Source organism: Canis aureus, chromosome 6, assembly GCF_053574225.1.
Source record: "Canis aureus isolate CA01 chromosome 6, VMU_Caureus_v.1.0, whole genome shotgun sequence".
Classification (NCBI taxonomy): domain Eukaryota; kingdom Metazoa; phylum Chordata; class Mammalia; order Carnivora; family Canidae; genus Canis; species Canis aureus.
In genome coordinates this window covers 14,032,036-14,055,176 of record NC_135616.1, presented here as the reverse complement: position 1 = coordinate 14,055,176, position 23,141 = coordinate 14,032,036, and the positions used below count along the sequence as shown (strand labels likewise).

The following is a 23,141-nucleotide window of genomic DNA, read 5'->3' as shown; positions in this document are numbered from 1 at the left end:
CTGGAAACCTTTTATATTCTGTATTATAAAATAATGCTGTACTTTTTCTTGAATTTAAATGTATGTACTTCCATGATGAAATTTGGCTTTGGGAGTGGACCTAATATAGCTGACTGCGGTCTAAGACTAAATTTCATTTTTTAAAAGAGATTTATATGTTTTCTCTATTATAACTTCCTAATTTCTACATTTTTCCTTTCATTTTCTAGTTTCTACATTAAAGGATCAGTTGGAAGACTTAAAAAAAGTAAATCAGAATTCACAGCTTGCTAATGAGAAACTTGCACAATTACAAAAACAGGTAAGCTTTTGGAATAAGATTTTCTTTAACTATGATTTATTAAAATAAGTTTGTATTTTGGCCAAAAACCTGTTTTCTTGCTCTTTAATTTATTTTTTATTATTATTTTTTTTAAATAGCTAGAAGAAGCCAATGACTTACTTAGGACAGAATCAGACACAGCTGTAAGATTAAGGAAGAGCCACACAGAAATGAGTAAGTCAGTTAGTCAGCTAGAATCTCTGAACAGAGAATTGCAAGAGAGAAACAGAATTTTAGAGAATTCCAAGACACAGATGGACAAGGACTATTACCAGCTGCAGGCTGTATTAGAAGCTGAACGAAGAGACAGAGGTCATGATTCTGAGATGATTGGAGACCTTCAAGGTAATATTTTTTTGTTATTGTGAGTAAAATATATATAACATAAAATTTACTGTTTTAGCCATTTTAAGTGTACAGTTTAATGGCATAAAGTCCAATCACATTTTTGTGTAACCATCACTATCCATGTCCAGAACATTTTTTTATCATCCCACATTAAAACTATACCTAGTAAATAAAAACTCCCATTATCCATTCCTTCCAGCCCCTTGTAACCACCATTCTACTCTATTAATTTGACTGTCTCATAAAAAAGGATTCATACAATATTTATCCTTTTTTTTTTAAGATTTTATTTATTTATTCATGAGAGACATCGAGAGAGAGAGAAAGAGACAAAGACATAGGCAGAGTGAGAAGCAGGCTCTCCACAAGGAGCCAGACGTGGGACTCCATCCCAGATCCCGAGATCATGCCCTGGGCCAAAGGCAGACAGACGCTCAACCACTGAGCCACCAAGGCATCCCAGTATTTATCCTTTTGTATCTGTGTTATTCCTCTTAGCATAATGTCTTCAAGATTCATCCATGTTGTAGCAGGTATCAGAATTTTCTTCTTTTTTAGATGTGGAGATAAAGGATTCCTCCTGCACCTCCCACCTTTGGTGGGAATGCAAATTGGTGCAGCCACTGTGGAAAACATTATGGAGGTTCCTCAAAAAATTAAACATAGAATTACTAGGGGCACCTGGGTGCTCAGCCAGTTAAGCATCTGCCTCTTGATTTTGGCTCAGGTCATGATCTCAGACTCATAGGACCAAGCCCTGAGTCAAGCACACACTTAGCAGGGAGTCTTCTTGGGATTCTCTTTCTCTATCTCCGCTATCCTTCCCCCTCCCTTTGCCCATCCCCCTCCCCTGTGCTTGCTCACTTGCTCTCTCTCTAAAATAAATAAATCTTAAAAAGAAGAAGAGAAAAAAATAAAATTACTATGTGATCCAATAATTTTACTACTGGGTATTTACCCATAGAATATAAAAACACTAATTTGAAACAGATGTATGTGCCCCTATATTTATTGCAACATTCAGAATAGCCAAGGTATGGAAGTAACTAACCCAAGTGACCCTCCATAGATGAATGGTGTATGTACACACACACACACACACACACACACACAGGAATAATTACTCAGCCATAAAAAAGAATGGGATCTTGCTATTCGGGACAAGATGAATAGACCTAGAGAGTATAACACTAATTGAAGTAAGTCAGTCAGAGAAAGACAAATACCATATGATTACATTCATGTGTGGGATTTAAGAAACAAATGAAAAAACCAAAAAGAGACAAAAAATAGGCACTTAAATACAGAGAACAAACTGATGGTTGCCAGGAAGAGATGGGTAATGTAGGTGAGGGGATTAAAAGCACACTTAACCAATGAGCACATTAGTAATGTATAGTGTTGTAGAATCATTGTATTGTATACCTGCCACTATTGTAACACTATAATTATACTTCAGTTTAAAAAATCCAAATTTAAAAAAAATGAATTTTTCTTCCTTTTTAAGGATGAATAATATTCCATTGTGTGTGTATACCAACTTTTGTTTATCACTGGAAGATAGTTTTTAAAAGTTTATTTATATATATATATATATATTTTTAATTTATGATAGTCACAGAGAGAGAGAGAGAGAGAGAGAGAGGCAGAGACACAGGCAGAGGGAGAAGCAGGCTCCATGCACCGGGAGCCTGATGTGGGATTCGATCCCGGGTCTCCAGGATCGCGCCCTGGGCCAAAGGCAGGCGCCAAACCGCTGCGCCACCCAGGGATCCCCTAAAAGTTTATTTTTAATTGTGCCTAAAATATTTACCATATTAATCATTTTTAAGTATAAAGTAATATATTTTTAATCATACAGTTCAAATAAAATGATCTTGGGCACCTGCATGACTCAGTCAGTTAAGCCTCTGCCTCTTGATTTTCACTCACGTTACAGTTTCAGGTCATCAGATCAAGTCCTGTGTTGGGCTCTGCACTGGACCTGGAGCCTGCTTGAGATTCTCTCTTTATTTCTGCTCCTTCCCCTCGCGTATGCACACTCTCTCTCTCAGAGAAAAGAAAGAAAGAAAATGACCTTGGTGAAACTGGAAGTGGTTTTTTTCTCTTCCAGAATAATGCCTGTTTTCTATCATGTTGTAATTTCTTCACTCTGACAGGCACCCTTATGAGGTCAGTAATGTGGTATTTCCAATTTTACAGCTGGATTACTGAAAACTTAATTTTAAAACATGCCTAATTCACAAAATACTTGCTCAAAGTAGTACTAATCCAGAGAAAAGATTATCACTATTAAAACCTGGGAATTCTTTGTACATTGTTGGCAGAAATAGAAACTCAATTACAGAAATAGAATCCCATTACAAATAAAGAATTAGGTACGTGGGAAGGTTTGAACTACAGATATCAGCAGTCTTTATGAATCTAAAAGGAAAAAGATTGAATGTAACTAATAGTGAAGGAACAGTTTTGGTAATGGTAATACAAATAATTTGTTTTCAAAAAGATGCCTTCCTTTGCCAGCTTCTCACGTATTTTTCTGTTTTCTATTCCTATTAGCAACAGCATCCATACTACCTAATCAAAACAGATATACAGGGAAGTTGCCAGATCTCTCAGGGGAAAGTTGGGGGAGGGGTAGTCCTTTTAACCTTAGTCACAGGATGGGAACATAGTTTAGGGCCTCATGGGGCTTGATGATTAGCTATAATACTGTGGAGAGAGGTTAGGGTCAGTTTTTGTGACTATGGAAACAGAAATTAGGATCTCCCGTTGGTTTTTAGCTGAGGAGTGTTGTGCAATCTTATTTCTCAGGGAGTAGGCTTAAAATAGATCTGAATATAATCAAGAAAGTAACCTCCTATATACTTTAAAAGCTGCATATTTGACTTCCTTACATTGCTTCTCTAGGCATTTTTTTTTTTTTTAAGATTTATTTATTTGTTTGAGAGAGAAACCGTGTAGGGGGAGTGACAGTGAGAGAGTCCCAAGCAGACTCTGTGCGGGTCACAGAGCCCAAGGCAGTCTGGGTCCTAAGACCCTGAGACCATGACCCCCGTGGAAACCAAGATTGGATGTTCAACTGACTGCACCACCCAGGAAGGCACCCCTTTAGGCTGTTTTATGTAAAGCTTATTACCTATGTGAAAGTCATTTCATCTGCCTTCTGTATCTATAAACCAAGAAGATTAGAATAGGTGACTCTTACTTATTATTCCAATTTTAAAATTAAGTCTGTTATCTTCTGGATATGACTGCGCTTTGAAGTGCTTTTACTTTTAAGGAAGAAAACATCATCCATATGTTCATCAATAGTGGTTTTAACTGAATCTGATTTTTAGATATTGGTGAAATTAGGAAAATTTATAGCATGCTTTATTGATGTTTATCCTTTTTCAGTGCTCCCTTTAAGGTTTAGTTTTTAATTGTGCATCAAAACTCATGCATTTAAAAATGCATGCAGCTTATATGAGGTTCAACATGCATACAAAGATGCATCATAGTAAAAAAAGAACTTAGTTTCTACATTAATCTTTTATGGTTCATAAGGAGTTTCAGGGGAGCAGTGGGAGAGACAAGCCAACTCAGCCCGTGGAGCCTATCTTGGGGTTCAGTCTCATGACCCTGAGATCATGATCTGAACCAATACCAAGAGTCTGATACTTAACCAACTGAGCTATCCAAGTGCCCCTAAAACTTCTTTACCTTAATGATCATGCTGAAAAAAGGAAAACAGACTTTTCTTTGGATAACTTTGTGACTTGAACATTCTTCTCACTTGATAGCTCGAATTACATCCTTACAAGAGGAGGTGAAGCATCTCAAACATAATCTTGAAAGAGTGGAGGGAGAAAGGAAAGAAGCTCAGGACTTGCTTAATCACTCGGAAAAGGTAAATGATTTAACATAGTACCAATTATGAGATGTTGTGTACTGGCTATCAAATATTATAATGTGTTTTTATAAAATAGCATTCATTCCTAATGTTTATATACTTGTATTTCTAAAAGTTTTTATGGTTGGTGATTATTTTGTGGGGGTATATGTGTGTCTTATTTAATACTTATTTTGTCTTTTGTTTGTTTTTAACTTTGAAGGGTACTAGATGTTTGATATTATCTGATCATCACAAATTACTTTAGTTCAGAAATATCTTCTCATGTAGAATTTTTCCCCCACATTTTTATACTTGGGTAAGATGAAGGTGCTGAACCTTATTACTAACCTTATGAGAAAGGAAAACAAAGGACAGATATATGGCAGACCATGTATGCTTTTTCCATTTTATTGTAAAAGCAAAATAGAAAAGAGTATGTGTGTTTGGCTTTTGCATATAGTTTTCTCACCCATCAGAGTTGTCATTGTTATCCTCTGTCCTTACTTTTCTAAGAAAAGGAGTAAGTAGATCTAGAAAAGGAGTAAGTAGTATGCAGATCTAGCTCTCACATTTTCGTTTTCTCCCTGAAATATAGGTTTTCTAGATCCTCAGATAAATGAGAAAATGTACCACTTATCTTGTCCTTTGGACATGTTTTGTGATAATCAGAGTAGTATATCTAAGCCTGATGTAAATGTGGATGTAGGATGAAAGATGCAAGAGTAGAAGATACACCCAAGCAGAAATGGAATACATTTTGGCTTGTCCTTTGCTCAAGGCAGTGTAAATCTAGGTGTAGATTTAATTTAATTGTAATTTAATGTAGATTAATATAGATTTAAATCTAAACTTAAATTTTTTTAAAGTGGCAGCAAGGGATCCCTGGATGGCGCAGCGGTTTGGCGCCTGCCTTTGGCCAAGGGCACGATCCTGGAGACCCGGGATCGAATCCCACGTCAGGCTCCCGGCATGGAGCCTGCTTCTCCCTCTGCCTGTGTCTCTGCCTCTCTCTCTCTCTGTGACTATCATAAATAAATAAATAAATATCTTAAAAAAATAAAATAAAAAAAAAAAAATAAAGTGGCAGCAAAAATTTTTTAATGAACTAAAGAATTGTCCTGTTCATTTCTGATCCTAGCAGTGAAACATCTGAATATAGCTGCCACCACAACCTGGGGGAGGGAGGAGTGATATTTTGCTTTTAATTATATGTGCTTATCATGATTTTTAAAGTAAGACATTATAAATAATATGAAATATACAAGAAAGTATGAAAAAATTATGTTGTACATATAAATATTTAAGTATAGTGTCACATTTCAGGTCTATGTGATTCATATATTATGTCTTATAGAATATTAAGTAATGTAATATTTAATAATGTGTCTTTTGCATAGTGTATTATGGAATTCATTTTCATTTTACAGGAAAAGAATAATTTAGAGATAGATTTAAACTATAAGCTTAAATCATTACAACAACGGCTAGAACAAGAGGTGAATGAACATAAAGTAACCAAAGCTCGTTTAACTGACAAACATCAATCTATTGAAGAAGCAAAGTCTGTTGCAATGTGTGGTAAGTGTCAGTTTTAATATTTTCTACATAATTAGTTTTTAAATAATGCCCACCAAAAAATTGATTTTGTTTAAAATTTCTTTTTATAATGGTATAAATGCTTTAAAATTATAAATTATGATCTATTAAAAAGATACTTCTCTGTTTTGCTCTTTTGATACCTTCTTTTTTTTAAGATTTATTTATTTATTTTAGAGGGAGGCAGAGGGAGAGAGTCTCAAGCAGACTCCCTGCTGAGTATGGAGCTCCATCTCAAAACCCTGAGATTATGACCTGAACTGAAAGCATGTACCCCATGTACCATGTACCCTAATACCTTCCATTTTTTTCAGTTTCACCTTCTATTTTCCTAACTCTGTTTCCCTCCATTCCCTATAAATCTCAGTGGAATCTTTTTGCTTCCAATTTCTTTAGCCCTTTTTTTTTTTTTAATATTTATTTTTTTTATTTTTATTTTTATTTATTTATGATAGTCACAGAGAGAGAGAGAGAGAGGCAGAGACACAGGCAGAGGGAGAAGCAGGCTCCATGCAGCTGGAGCCCGATGTGGGATTCGATCCCGGGTCTCCAGGATCGCGCCTTGGGCCAAAGGCAGGCACCAAACCGCTGCGCCACCCAGGGATCCCCCTTCGCCACCCAGGGATCCCTCTTTAGCCCTTTATTTTCTTCCTGATCTATTCTGGAACTCATTGTCCGTTGGTTCATCTGCTTTTTTGCTTTCTAGCCTCAATTTTCTAATTCCTTTGTATTTCCACTGTGCTGTATACGCCTCTAAACACAACCTTAGATCAGACCAACCAACTACTTTGTTCATTCAAGTAGTTCTTTAGATGGGGGTTAGCCCATGGCATTAACTCCATCCTCAGTTGAGCTGTCAATTTTTAATATATCACTCACTATCCTTCTCTCAGACTTTTATTTCTGTTCTCAAACTTCCTGTGCCATTTCTTTATTATTCCACTTTTAGGTGAGTTTTTCTCCTATTTCAAAAAGAAATAATGAAAGCATTCTTCTTCTCTTACTTAATATATACTACTTCTGTACTCCTCTTCCTTGTCTTTCCTCTCCTCTTAGAAGATACTGATCCTCCTTTTGTTCTGGTTAATATGTGTTAGCTGTACTCCGATCTACTCTCTTCTTAACTCTTTCTCTCCTTTATCCTCTGAATCCTTTCTTTTTGTGAACATGTGCAAGTCTCTTCCATTTAAAAAAATAAGTAAATAAAAATAAGGTGGGCACCTGGGTGGCTCAGTCGGTTAAGTGTCTGCCTTGGTCATGATCCCAGGGTCCTGGGATGGAGCCTAATGTCTCCTCAGCGGGTAGTCTGCTTCTTCTCTCCTTCTGCCTCTCTCTCTCCTCTCTCAAATAAATAAATAAAAATCTTTAAAATAAAAGAAAAAGAGATTAACCCTTGCAGTAAATACATGATCCTTACTAATTGCCACTGTTTCATTCCATCCCTATAGAGCCAAACTCTTAGAATAAGAAATTTTCCTATTTTCACCCTGCACTTCTTTGTAACCTTTTACGATCTGGAAGTATCACCAGTTAAGTGTCCAACTCTTGATTTAGGCTCAGATCATGATCTCAAGGTCCTGAGATTAAGCCCTGCCTTGGGCTCTACACTCAGCAGGGAGTCTGCTAGAGGATTTGTCTTTCTTCCCCCGCTTGCACATTCTCTTTCTCTCTCTCTCAAATAAATAAATAAATAGAAAGCAAGCAAGCTTTCAATAAATGAGAAATATTATTATGGTTAAAGGTGATGATATTCAACATCCAGGAACCAAAGCTAGAAGTCTGGGAATCACTCAGCATTTCTGCTTCCAAGTGATATATACAATATATTCCTCCTTTCCTTTTCTCTTAGTTCATGGTGACATTATCACTTTGTTTGATCTGTTGCAATAGACTTTTAATTATTACTGTGCCGGGAATTGTTCTACTCATCAATCTTTTGTTCTCACTTATGCCAAAGTGATCTTTTTGAAATTTAAATCTTGCTTTGCTAGTTGTTCCTAAAATCCTTTTGTCTTTTCATTGTTTGCAAGATACAGGTCAAACTCCTCATGACATAAAGAATCTTTGAGTTGGCACTTACCTGTCATTATAGTCTTACTGCTTTGGACTTTCTTATGTTATCTCATGCTTTAGCCATATTACACTACTTTTATTTCTTTCACATATGTTAATTGTTGACTATCTACTATAGGCCAAGCACACCTGGGAATATATAGCACAAAATAAGACTTACAAGAACTCTACCTCTTAGAGATTATATTCTTATGGTGTAGATAAACAAAAAAAGCAAATAAATGAAAATAGTATGAAGAAAATACAATGTGCTAGTTTCTAGGAATTGGTGTGTTATATAGGGTTCTAAGGAAAGGTCTCTCTGAACTAATAATATTTGAGCCAAAATGAACCATCCATTTAAAGAACAGGAAGAAGTATGGTCCAGGCAGAAAAGATGGTAAGTTCAATACCCTTATTCTAAGAATAGTGGATAGCCATTGTAGTATTTTGAGCTGTGCTGGAATGTGTAATTTATGTTTTTAAAAGACCATTCCTACTGCTGTATGGAGAATGCTTTTGAAAGAGGGAACAGTTTAAAAAGGGAGATCAACTAGAAGGCTCTAGTCTGTAGGCATTTGTGGTAGTAGAGCTAGAAAAAAATGGAAATATAGAAGACAAGAGTTAGTGATGAATTGGATGAAAAGAAGAAATCAAGAAAGACTTAGGCTTTTTAATTTTAACAGTTGAACATATGTTAATATGTTTTGACACTGAGATAGGAGCGATTTGGGAGGGGAGGGAAATCAAGTTGTCTTAGATATGTTAGCTTTGAAAAGTGTATTAGATATCTAGGTGGAGGGGCAGTCTGGGTGACTCAGTGGTTTACTGCCGCCTTCAGCCCAGGGCCTAATCCTGAACTCCCTGCATGGCGCCTGCTTTTCCCTCTGCCTGTGTCTCTGCCTCTCTCTGTGTGTGTGTCTCTCATGAATAAATAAGTAAAATCTTAAAAAAAAAAAAAAAAAAAAAAGATTTCTAGGTGGAGATGCCAAATAGTCAATTGTTATATAAGTCTGGAGCTCAGAGGATAGGTATCAATTCAGGAGTCCTACACATAGAGCTATATGCAGAACCTGATGAGATCAGCTAAGAGAAGAAAAAAGGCAGAATAGAAAAGGAATCGTAAGGAGCCCTTATGTAGTCTGACATTTGAAGGTCAGGTAGAAGAGGAAAAACCAACAAAGGAAACCAAGAAAGAGCAGCCAGAGGAGTCATAGGAATGCCAAGAGAGTATGGTATTAGAACTCAAAGAATATTGAAAAAAAATGAGGAAATTATTTAATATATTGAACTTTGTTAAGATCAATAAAGATAAAGACATGAACACTGTCCTCTGAATTTTACAGGATAGACGTCATTGGTTACCACACAAAGCAGTTTGAGTGGAATGGTGGAGATAGAAGCCAAATTGAAAAGTCATAAAATGAATAGTAGAAGAGGCACTAGAGACAGTAAATATAGGCAGCTCTTTTAAAAATTTGTGAACAGAGATTGATGGTAGCTGAGAAGGGATGTGAGATCAGTAGAGGATATTTTAGGAGAGGAGATAATAAAATAGATTGTGATGATGATGGGAATGATTCATTTGAGAGCAGGAAACTGTTGAGGCAGGAAAGAGATGAAATAATTGAAGGAACAAAGTCCAGAACAGAAGTGGATAGATTTGTGTTTTGATTATAGAGACGGGAGTTAAGACATGATGATTATTGGTGTGGCTAAGTTCATAGGTTTGGGGGGAAGGATGAGGAAATTTTATTCTAATGGTTTCTATTTTGTCACTTAGAGAATAATCTCTGAGAATGGAAAAACCAACTTACTAAGTTTGGATCATTTGGTGCAAGCAACTTAACTAGTTGCAGGACCTTGAGAAAATTAACCTCTTAGAACCTTAATTACCATATCTCAAAAAAGGAGCCTCACTGTAGACTAGTATCTTCTGGTAATGATTAAAGTAGGTATTATATCATCATGGAATTTTGTTTATCTAGTTTCATATATTAGAATTCCCATCAGCCTTAAGTCCACTGTTCTGGAACAATGTAAGTTATAGGTTAATAACCAAAGCCTTATCTTTCTGCTTTTATCTGAAATACTCCCATTTTTCTTATTAGTTACTTCACTTTTTTCCATCTATATTTTTACTTTCTAGTCTGAAAATGGCACTGAATAATCTCTCATATAATTGGGCATGGATTGGATTTAGAAGGTTTTATAACTCCCTTTATAGATCTTACTCTACAAATAATTCAGATTACATTAGGACTTCTATAGTGAATAGCTCTATTAGAATCCCAGGATAAAAACCGTGGGGATTTTTGGCACCAATTTGTCTTACACAGTCCATAAAATTGAAAGTATGTATGTTTGTAACTTTTTTGTTTCACAGAAATGGAAAAAAAGCTGAAGGAAGAGAGAGAAGCTCGAGAGAAGGCTGAAAATAGAGTTGTTCAGATTGAGAAACAGTGTTCAATGCTGGATGTTGATCTGAAACAATCTCAGCAGAAGCTCGAACATTTGACTGAGAATAAAGAAAGGATGGAGGATGAAGTAAGAAAAATATACTGGTTTTGTTCATCTTATAAAAGAGAAACATAAGTTAGGACCAAAGTCATATCTGTAATTTAAACAACATGGAGGAGATTTGAATAAAATAGCCTGTTTGTGTTTACCTCTGTAAGGTCATCACTATATCCTTACCTTCTAGAATTTTCATGTATAAATTTTTATTGAATATTCATACCACATGGTCTATACCATTTTGCACTATGACAGTACGACTCTGTAAAAGTGTCATAGCTTGTCCCCTGAAGAATCTGACCATCTGCCTTTTTTTTTTTTTTTTTTTTTAGATTTATTCATGAGAGACAGAGAAAGAGGCAGAGATATAGGCAGAGGCAGAGGGAGAAGGAGGCTCCCTGTGGGAAGCCCGATGTGGGACCTGGGATCACAACCTGAGCCAAGGCACTCACCCAGGTGCCCCTGACCATCTGCTTTTTAAGAAAAACAAACCTTTATTGTAAATTTATCTTATAATCCCAAAGAGGAGCAGTTGCTCCCAGATTTTGTTAAACCACAGTCTTGACTGATTTAGATTGATAGAAAACACAGGGTGCACATTTAGAAAGCAATAAATAAAAAGAAAATGACATTATATCCTTGTGGTTATTATATATATTTTAGAAATCACTTATAAGATTGAAAGTAATCAATTTACTGTATAAGTTAGAGAAGGGAGAAAGAAAAGACCAGAATAATCAGGAAGACTTCTTAAAGGAGGGAGGAGATATTACCATTATCTAAAGATTGAGTAAGACCTCAAAAGTTAATAGTTTGAGAGTCAGAAGCCAGCATTGGTAAAGGGAACATTATCAGTGATGATGATAATAAAAAAGTGATTAAGGAGTGAAGATAGGTAAGTGAAGGACAAAAAAGGACTTGATATAACCAGAGAAGAAAAAACATATTTAGTAGTCATGGGAAACTTGGGGACCAAAGTATTGAAAATTAAAATGGGAGGCTATAGGTGAAATTACTCTTTTAGAAAATAAAATTATTCTGGTAGTGTCCTATAGAATGAGCTAGAAAGGAGAGATTAAAGGAGAGCCCACATGCAAGAAGAAGGTATGTTGAAAATTTAAAAGATAATATTCAGTCATTTCAAATGACTTGGCTTGGGTCATGATCTTGGGGTCCTGGGATCAAGCCCACATTGGATTCCCTGCTCAGGGAGGAGTCAGCTTCTCCCTCTCCCTCTGCCCCCCACCCCTCCATCCCCCCCCCCGTGCTCGCTCTCTTGCGTGCTCTCTCTCTCTCTCTCTCTCTCTCTCTCAAATAAATAATCTTTTTTTTAAAAAAAAAGGTATGTTCTTGACTTCTATGGAACTTTCAGCCCAGAGAGAAACACAGATATTACAAGCTTAATTACAAGCATGACTTGTATTTAAAGAGGAAATACTGTACACTGTGGGAGTGTTATGACTAATCACATGGCCAGGGATGGGGGTGGAGCAGTAAGGAAGGCCTCACTAAACTTTAGAGGATTGTAGACCAGAACACAAATAATTATGAATGAAAAGGTAAATTTAAATACTGCTTAGGAATGTCCCTCTAAAAGTAGCTTTTATAGCCACCTTCATGTTGGTGCAGAAACCAGATTGTTTTCCCCAAGATCTCATATCTGAAATTTGGGGGTTAATTTGATTTTTTTTTTTTTTTTGGTTAATTTGATTTAATAGTAAATGCTAGTAATAAATAATGTTGCAACAATGGAGACTCTTTAGAATACTAATATTCTCTGTATAACGCAGTGTAATGCACTTGAGATTTGGTTAGTATTCTTTCAAATAATATTTAATAAATTATTAGCGAGATTTAAAGGGGTGGCTCAGTCTGCTAAGTGCTAACTCTTGATTTCAGATCAAGATCTCAGGGTGTTAAGGTCAAGCCCCCAAGTTGGGCTCCATGCTGGATGTGGAGCATGCTTAAGATTCTCCCTCTGCCGCCCCCACTCCCAACACTCTCTCTCTCAAATGAATAAGTAAATCTCTTAATAAATAAATAGTGATATTTAAGATCCCAATTATTTTTCTCATTTATAGGTTAAGAATCTATCCCTGCAGCTGGAGCAGGAATCAAATAAGCGACTGTTGTTACAGAATGAATTGAAGACTCAAGCATTTGAAGCAGACAATTTAAAAGGTCTAGAAAAGCAGATGAAACAGGAAATAAATACTTTATTGGAAGCAAAGAGATTATTAGAATTTGAATTAGCTCAGCTTACAAAGTAAGTCTCAAAAATAACATTTTTGTTTCTTTTTTTTGTTCAGCATTGCTTATATTTGATATTTTATGTGTGTAGAAATAATGTATTTGGAGTTTGTGAAACAAAGACTTTAGAAAAATGCATTTAGATTTGAAAGAATTTACTTGCAAAGGTTTGCAAGGGATCCTTAATAAATAATAGAGATTTTTTTTTAAAGGAAAAGAGAGATTATCAAGGCTACTGACTTTACTGTAAAACTGAAAGCTAGAGTTTTCTGATGTGATTTTCATACCCACAAGTCGTGTTTCTTCACACTAGAATTACAAAAATCAGGGATAGGATCAGTACCTTATGGGAAATGTTCAGTGTTTCTTTATTTTAGAAATTAGAATTAGGCATAATGACCTTGTGTTTGTTTTGTTTTGTTCCTTTGGTTCACATCTCAGAATGTAAAGTACCTTTTTTCTTCTTCTCTGCTCTGAGAGGTGATATGTTCACTTACTTGAAATGGAGACAAATGAGGTGTCATTATTGCTTTCAGAATTTGTATAAAGATATGCTTCAGAAATTTAATGTCAAAGATGAGTATATCTTCTGCCAACTCATGTGTTTTTATTTCTTCTGGATTTATATTCTATCTTCATTTGCCAGCTTCATTTACAACTTAGTAATTCTTGAAAAAAAAGTGTCAGTTTTTGTTCTGTTGGATTTATATTAGCAAAATTCTTTTCCCTCTCTTAGAGCCATCATTTTCACATAATATGGTTTATAGTTTTCTTCTCCTAAAATAACTTTCACTCGGCATTCAGTGAACATTTATTATGTCCTTTTATCAACCATATGCCTTGGTAGATGCTGAAAATACAAAGCTATTACTGTCTAACATGAAAATCTAGCAGATGCAGAAGGAACTGTTTATCCTTGAAAATCTGTGTTTGTGGATTGCATTGTGTTTCTGTTTTATCTGTTTCTATGTGAATTGTGTTTGTGTGTGTATTATATATATGTAGGTGTGTCTGTGTTCCTCCTCCTCTATCCATTATTGTTCTTGCCTTTTGTTTCTTACCTGATTTTTCATTTCCAACCCCACCCCCATGCTTTATTGGCCATGATGTATAGTATTTTATGTATATATAATGTATAGCATGTATGTTATTATTAATATTTATTAAATATTTTCATATCCCCTTTTAATTGCTTACTTTACTACATAAGACATTTAAAATGTATCCCTAAGAATGTTTTCTCTATTAAAATTCACCAAAAAAAAAAAACATTTTTATTTTTGCAACTTGGATTAATCCACAGTTAATATTCTCCTGAAAGTCACCTTCAGTAGAAGACAGTTCCCTCTACTTTGCACAGTATCATTTTATAAGGAGCAAAATGGAACCAGACAGCCTGTCCTGATCAGATATAATAAAAGTCATACTGTATAATGAAGTATGGTTTTTAAAAATAATTCATTTTAGTAAACCTTTTTATTTTTAGCAAGTTTAATAAATAAAGAATAATATAAAGCCTAGTGTAACTAGCATTCATTTACTATTTTCTCTTTGACCTGAAGACAGTATAGAGGAAATGAAGGACAGATGCGGGAGCTACAAGATCAGCTTGAAGCTGAGCAGTATTTCTCGGTAAGAATCTTTTTTTTTTTTTTTTTTTTTTGGTAAGAATCATTTTTAACACCTGGCTTAAAACAAGGTATTAAGATTTTAACATGAACTGTGACTTATTTTCAAATGATCATGAACTGATTTTCTCCCCCTTTTCATATCCCCATCTCTCCATTTCATTTCTAAATCTGAGTTCATGGTCTGTGTAAGTTGTAAAGAAATGACCATTTTTGTGGAACATTTCTAGAATTGCCATCAAACTAAAACTGTATGTAAGATTTTGTTAAGGGTTTTGTTTGCCTGATAGCAAGCTTGGATGGTTGGAGTTATCAATATTTTCATGTGTGGTTCATGTATGCACATTACATTTGTAGGTATAACTGCATACAGTTATAGGTATAATTAATGCTCAAAAGCTTTGGTCTAGTTTTACCTCTTTGTATGCACTTTATGCATCTATTTTGCTCTTTTCTCCATAGAAGTCATTCTAATTCTTACTGGCTACAGGCCAGGTTATTTCACTACTACTATTAACATTTATAGCCAGTGTTTTGAGATTTTTATTGAAGCCTCTGCATTTTTTGTTTCTTTTGGTTACCAAGTTTATACTCCACCATTTCAACTTAACCTTTCTAGCTTCTCCATTACTATTAACACTGGCAGCCACTTTTCCTACAGGTCTTAGTGCATTAAATGAGTGAGTTTGAGTTGTGCTGGTGAACATGTCCTAGAAACCAAGTAAACAATATTAGAAATAATGATTTCCTTAATAAAGAATCTGAACACTAGTAGAGCTCTATAGAACTTTCACATGTTCAGAGCTTCGTGCTGTACTCTGCTCATCTCCTAATAAACATGGTGACTTTCTTTCTATCTTTTGCCTATTTCCTTCTTGGTTTGATAGACTATCACTGAAATATGTTTTTAACTTTAAAAAAAATCAGTATTGTTGAAAAATCTTTCTCTGGGTAGAGATTAACCTTAATTGTTCAAAGTGTGTAGTACTGACTTCTGCAAAGTGGGCTATAATATAGCCTATAATCCACACTTTCTTGTCTATACTTTCACAGAGTAATCATCTAGTACCTCCTTTATTTATATTCCTATTGAAATATATGTGTTTGTCCCCTAGAGAAGTGCTACTTCTTAGAGGGATAAGTAAGTTTACAGTGTAAAAGTAATTCTCCATAGCTATTTGCTAGACTTCACTAATTTTTCCCCTTATCTTTTATACCAAAAAGTATAGTTTATTTTTTTTCAAAAAAGGATAGTTTAAAAAAATGTGAAATGAAATTTACTCTGTAAAAAAAAAAAAAAAATTTACTCTGTAACCACAGCACCCTAACACAATATGGGTTTAATCCTTACTTGTATCTGTTAAACATCTGTTGATGGAGTTGCCAAAAGCCAAATGAATTTTGTAAGAACCATTTTTCTATAGTAAGTATATATTATTTCTGTGTTAACAGAATGTTTGATAAATCTTGTTTGTTATTTCATTCATGTCATTCAGCCACCCACTTAATCCCCCTCACTCAAAAAGGGAAGTGATTTTTTCTAACATTACTCACTTCAAGAATTGATCTTTTAAATGAATAGTTCTTGCTCAGTTTCTTTATACTGTTTTCCCAAATCAATATAATATTTAATGTACTTGAGATATAATTTCTATATAATTACTTATAACCATTTTAAGTGTATGTGTTGATAAGTTTAGGCAAATGTGTATACTGTGTGACCACTACAACAATCAACATATAAAACCTTTCCTTCACCATAAATTCCCAGTGGCCCTTTGCAGTCCATCTTCCCCACTTACCTCTATTTGTAGGTAACCACTGATTTTGTTTTCTGTCACTATTAATTATTTTCACCTGTTCCAGAATTGCATGTATGTGGAATCATACAGTATATGCTCTTTAGCATCTGTTTTTTTTTTTCCACTCAGCAAAATATTTTTTAGGTGTATCATGTTGTTTGTATAAGTAGTTCATTCCTTTTTATTGCTCAGTATGAATATTCCACAGTTTTTAAAATTCATCTGTTGATGAACCTCTGGTTGTCTACAGTTTGTAATAAAGTGCTAATGAAAATTCATGTATAAGATTTTGTGTGGATATATGCTTTCATTTGTCATGGGTAAACACTTGGGAGTAGAATTGTTGGACTATATGTTAATTGTTTATAAGAAACTACCAAATTTTTTAAACTCATAAACACATTTCTTGTAATCACTTGTTTTGCAGACACTTTATAAAACCCAGGTAAAGGAACTTAAGGAAGAAATTGAAGAAAAAAACAGAGAAAATTTAAAGAAAATACAAGAGCTACAAAATGAAAAGTATGTCCATTTTTCTTTAGCATAAGAATCACTATTACATCAAAGCATTCTTTAAGTTTAAGATAGAGAGTAGATGTGCCATTATTCTGATGAGAATGATATAACAAATCTTATTAGGCTAATTTAGAACAAATCAAATTAAATTTAGAGTAAAATTTCTCTTTATGGTGAAAAAATAATACATTAACACTATGGTTATTGTACAGAGATTCACTAAACTGACAGTAAGTTGTTTTCAAGGGTCTTTCAATCTTTAAACATCTACTTGTATATAAATAGTTCATGCTGTATTTACAAGTCATTATTTTTTGCTAGGTAAAGGTATTTAAGATCTCCCTCTTAGTTTAAGGCAGGTTAAATTCCATTGCATGTGTAAATCCCAGGGCCTTAGAAGGAGAAAATCTAAAGCTATTTTAAGTATAACAACTTCTCATAGCTAAGTGGAACACACACTAGAACTAGTTTTCTGACATTTTTATATTTTCTTTCCATATACAAATTTTTAAAATTTAACCATTTTATTGCTGAAACAAAGAAACACATTAAATATTAAAATGTGCAGTTTTATGAATTAGATGACAAATATTATTATAATTACTACCCATGAAAGAGACAAAACCTTGCTATTTACTTTAGAAGTCCACTGTATTCCCCCTCCTGATTATGCCTTCTTCCCTCTCTACCACTAAAATAATCACTATCCTGACATTATTTGTCAGAGGAATGAGATCATTCCTATATAGTTTTCTTCAGTTGTACTAATTTAATTTATTCCATTTCCACAGTTACTTGAACATTTTTGTCTTTCTGTGTTTCCGATAAATCAGTGGTTAAATCTAGAACTGTGCTGTCCAGTATGGTAACCCAGAACTTAAGACTATGGTAACCCCTAGTCTTATGTAGCCATTTAAATTTAAATTTAAACTTTAACTTATTTAAATGAAGTATAAAATTTAGTTTTTCAGGTGTACTAGCCACATTTCAGGTGCTCAACAGTCACATGTAGCTAATGTCTACTATATTCAATAGCACAGGTATAGAGAACATTTCTATCCTCATAGAAAGCTTTATTGGACATCCCTATTTGGGAATCTTAGTCATATTCAAATCTGATTTATAGAGAGGTGAAGACTACTTCATATATAACCTTATAAAATAATGTGGTTGCCTCTTTGTGTTGTTAGCAAACATGGACACTCAATGTTTAGATCTTTAATTTATTTAGTGGAGTCTAAGGAGCATAGGTACATTTCCTGGCTAGTCTCTGTGACAGTGATAGAATCCTATTATAGTCTATTGCCTATCGTTTATATGGTGTCTGCAATGTAATATGCAAATGTTGTGTGCATTTACTGTGAAGAGGACACCCAATCTACTACATGGTATATTATTTCATAGGGTTGTTAAATTTGCCTTTGTTTGATCTATTTGAAAGAAACATATTGATCACCACTAGTGTGTGTGTTTTATTATTAATAAGTTATGGTTCTTACCCTCAAGTACTGTAGAATCTAGTCATGAGACAGCTATAATTAAGGTAGGTATCTATGACAAAGTGCTAGGGATTGACAAGGTGATGTCTCAGAAAGCTTCACTCTTTAGAGTGAAGAATGGATTGGAGGCAAAACAGGTGGATACAGGAAGTGGAATTATGTAGCCTTTGGAAAATCTAGATGTAAAATTGTAGTGGAAGTTGACAGTAAAAGGAGAGGCAAGTACATGGGGGAAATAAAAGGAAGTTAGAAGCAATTGGACTTGTAGATTTGGGAGTGTGGCATAAAAGTTGGGAAAAATTCAGGTAGGTTCTCAAGTTTCTGACATTGGGTTGATGGTAGCGTACTGGTCCCTGAGTTATGGAATGCCAAGTCTGTGAAATGAGGGGAGACAAGGTATTTCCATTTCAGATCTATTGAATTTGAGGTGCCTATGGGATGTCCAAAAAAATGATTTTGAAATTGCTTCAGAGCTGAGAGAAAAGATAAGGACTTGAAGCTGACTTGACAGTCACTGTATATTGAAACAGATTGGAAGACATGAGATTTGTTAAGGTGATTGTGTATATCAACGTTTATAAACTCATGAACCTATAGTACCATACGTGTAACTGATTTGAAGCTAGTTGGGTATATTCGTTGTGTAAATTGTGAGTATTATAACAAACTAAGGAGTTTATCTCAGTTCTAACCACTTGCTGCCACATGGTAACACTGATCCAGTATTTCAAGATCTGGCTTTTCAAGAGAAGCCAGAAATCTGAATTTTTACGTAAAATGGCTCAAATTTATTTTAATTCTGTATCTGGAGAGAAATAGAGGAACACTTATGTGGACTCATTTGACCCTCTCAGGTAGTAAGTTATAACTCCTAGTGTAAGATGAGAAGACATAAAGGCTGGCTGGCGATGGACTCCTAGTGCCTATACTTTTAAAGGACAGAGAAAGGGAAAGTAAAAATCACCAAGTAATAGAAGGAGAAAAGCAGAGTAAGATTACACAAGATAGGGGAATAGAATACTTCAAAGAAGACAAAGTGATTTAAAGTACCAAGTACTCAGAAAGGTCAAGTAAAAAATAAATTGTCCATTATATTTAAGGTTGTTAAGTTATCTTCTTGAGAACAGTTCCTAAATAGTAATGAGAATGGATACTAAAGTGGATTGAGACATGAATGGTAAGGGTAGAAGTGGAGACAGAATGTAGACTGTAGCCACATTTACCTCCTTACAGTTCAACAAACTAGTCAGTTACTCTCCTGCCTCAGAGCTTCTAGACTTGCTCTCCCCTCCACCTGGAACATTTTCCTCTGAGTATCCACATGGTGTGCTCCTTCACCCCCTTCAGGTCTAGGTCTAAATGTCATCTCAGAGGGGGCTTCTATGAATATCCTTAAAATTGTACAAACATTTCCCACCCCATTTCCTTGTTGCCCAGCTCAGTACTTCCTTATCTGTTGTATTTTTCTCTGTAGCACTTATCCCGTGCTAATATAATATAGAATTTGCTAACTTATTTTACTTACTATTTTTCTCTTTCTGCTAGAACTTAAACCCAGTGAAGGAAGGAATTTTCAAATGTTCTGTCCTTAACTCTGATTCACTGCTATTTGTATAGCACCTGGAATTGTACTTAGAATATAGTAGATGGTCAGTAAACATTTGTTAAATTAAAAAAATTCAAGAAATGTAGTTGTTGAGGCAAAGAGAGCAGTAGCTGGAGAAGGTGAAACAGAGCTATTTCTTTTTAAAGATAACAAATTGGAGCATATTTAAATGAGACATGGAAAGAAAAGGAAATCAGAATGGGAAAAGTTGCAAACATCTATACATTTATTGAAATGAATGTGAGCACTTTCTATGGGCTGGAGACTTCTGGGCATTTGGGATATAGCAGTGAACAAGAACAAAGCTCTTGATAATCTTATAAGCCAGAAGAAAAAGGAGTTAATAAACTGATATCATTGAGGAGGTAAGGAGAATAAAGGTGACAGATTGGCATTAGGCATCAGTAAAGACAGGTCTTTTATTTATGGAGAGTCGTGAAGGAAGTCTGGATGGTTGTAGTTGCAGACATTTTACCCTGAACCGTCTCATTGTTTCTTGCTTTCTCTTGCACAGTTGCATAGCCAGGGATAGAACTGTAATTTGGGATAAATAGGTTTTCTGGCATTTTAATATATAACTTAGATACTTTTATCTGAATTTGATACAAAGCAGTAAGCCCAGGTAAGAATATGTTATAAGAAAAAAAAAAAAAAAAGAATATGTTATCAGTCTGAAGCCTTATATTATAATAGCTCAGAACCACGCCCCTCCCTCCCAGGATCATAGACTTACCATTGGCAGTACTCCTGTCCTTTCCAAATGTACTAACTTCCCTACACTTTGAGACAGCTATTTTGTATCTTCTCCTTTCTCCTCAGATCTTCAACAATCTGTCCTCATCCTCACATGCAAATGGCCTTGCTTCCTAGATGTCAGAGAACCTCTACTCTGTCCCAGCTTCACAGCTACTAACCTATTTGCCTCTGTACCTATAAATCCTGCCTGCCTTCTGATTGATATAAATGGACAAAATGTGCTTTTAACTAAAGGCAGCCCGTCAATCCCATGCCTTCTGTTTACTTAAGAATATGATTCCAGGAATCCTTACCTTTTTTAGGAAATTTTTTTCCTTTGTATGGTCATTCTCATTAGTATTTAAACATAACAGGTAAATATTTCTGTAAAAAATAACCATCTTTTAAATGCATATTTGCTTCCAGCTATACAGTCTTATTTTTCTGCTTCCTTTTTTTTTTTTTTCTTTTTTTTAAAATTTATTTATGATAGTCACAGAGAGAGAGAGAGAGGCAGACACACAGGCAGAGGGAGAAGCAGGCTCCATGCACCGGGAGCCCGATGCGGGACGCGATCCCCGGTCCCCAGGATCGTGCCCTGGGCGAAAGGCAGGCGCCAAACCGCAGCGCCACCCAGGGATCCCTTTCTGCTTCCTTTTATAACAAACTTTTTTTTTTTTTAACTTTAAATTCAGTTAACATATAATGTATTATCAGTTTCAGAGGTAGAGGTCAGTGATTCATCAGACTTATATAATACCCAGTGCTTGTTACATCACGTGCCCTCCTTAATGTCCATCACCCAGTTACCCCATCCCCGCACCCCTTTGTAGCAAACTTTCTTGAAAAGCAACATACCATTTATCTTCAGGTCTTTTTTTCCCTTTCTGTCTCTAGCTCATTCCAGTCAGACTTCTGCATTCATCACACTACCAAAGTAACCCTACTCTAGGTCACTGATGACTTCCTAATAGTTAAAGACAATAGTCAGTTCTCAGTCCTTATCTTATTTAACAATGGCAGTTGACATATTTGATTACTCTCGCTTGACACAATTTCTTCATTTGGCTTCTGTGACACCATGTGGTATTTTTTCCGTATTGAATTGGCTGCTCTTAACCTTCTTTGCTCCTTTGTCCCTTCCCCTCTCTGAGACCTTTAAAATTTGGAGGGCCCAAGGGATCACTCTTTCCTTGTTCTCATCCAGCTTCATAGCTTTAAATAGCATCAGTGTACAAGCATGCTCTCTCCTGAATTCCAGGCTTGTATGTCCAGCCGTCTGTTTGACTCTACTTGAGTGTTTAATAAGCATCTCATTTTTAACATGTCCAGAAAAAATTCCTGATTCCCTTACTTTGCCAAACTGCTCCTCCCTGTTTTTCCCATTTCAGTATTAGCAAGTCTATTATTTCCAGTTATTTAAACAGAAAACCTTGCAATTATCTTAGACTCTTCTCTTTTTTCCTAATACTTTATATGCAATCTATTAATAAATCTTCCTAGCTATAATTTAAAAAGTGATATATATATCCACAAGTTCTTACTTGTACCATTTCCCAGCTTGATCCAAACTGCCACCATCTCCAATTTTGATACTATAATTAGCTTCCCAGCTGATATCTTTGCTTTTGCCATTGTCCCCCTATTGTCTGATCTTAATAATCTAGCCAGAATAATCTTTTTAAAACAGAATACTCAAGAGTAAAAGCCAAAGTTCCCTATACTGTCTTAGAAAGTCTTACAAGGTCTGTTCTCTCTTCCCACTTCTCTTAATACAGTTCTCACAACTTTCCTTCATCTCTCACTTCACTCACATTAGCTTCTTTCAGACCAGGCTTAGGGCATTTGTTGTTAGATGTTTCTTCCATTGTAACACTATATTTTTAGATACTTGCATAGCTCACTCTCTTACTTCCTTCATAGTTCTTCTCACATGTCTTAGCAGAGAGGCCTCCTTGATCACCCTGCATAAAATACCACATTCACAGCCTCTTCCACCTTTTTTGTTTTATTGTGTTCTCTGTAGCATACTATTTATTACTTGCTCATTTTTTTAATCGCCTATTTCACCCCACTAATATATACTTCCTCAGAGTAGAGGCTTTGTACTATATTTCTTAATTTAGACAACCATGTTTGGTACATAGTAACCATTTAGGTAAATGTTTGTTGGACAAATGAATGAATGCTCTTTTTTTTTTTTTTTTTAATAGATAGTATGTCTCCCTCCTTAGGTTTGAAACAGAAAATTTCATTTGTCTTATTCCCTTAGTAAAAAAATAGATGGCAGTCATTTTTTCATCAAACACTTATTGAGCACCTACCATATGTAGGGGGGATACAGTATGACCGAGATACCTTATCAAACAGAAGTTCTTTAGGAAGAGCAAGCA

General features: G+C 35.1%; 1 protein-coding gene across 3 annotated transcripts in view; it reads left to right on the top strand.

Moving 5' to 3' along the window:
* The window catches only part of ROCK1 (Rho associated coiled-coil containing protein kinase 1), a 138,793-nt gene that overhangs the window by 92,890 nt on the left and 22,762 nt on the right, over positions 1–23,141 (top strand). For all 3 annotated transcript variants that reach the window (XM_077900212.1, XM_077900211.1, XM_077900210.1), the window contains exons 15-22: positions 210–301; positions 421–667; positions 4,456–4,562; positions 5,975–6,125; positions 10,582–10,742; positions 12,794–12,978; positions 14,525–14,594; positions 16,820–16,914. In XM_077900212.1, coding sequence (XP_077756338.1) covers positions 210–301; positions 421–667; positions 4,456–4,562; positions 5,975–6,125; positions 10,582–10,742; positions 12,794–12,978; positions 14,525–14,594; positions 16,820–16,914 — 1,108 coding nt within the window. The remainder of the gene's footprint in view (positions 1–209; positions 302–420; positions 668–4,455; positions 4,563–5,974; positions 6,126–10,581; positions 10,743–12,793; positions 12,979–14,524; positions 14,595–16,819; positions 16,915–23,141) is intronic.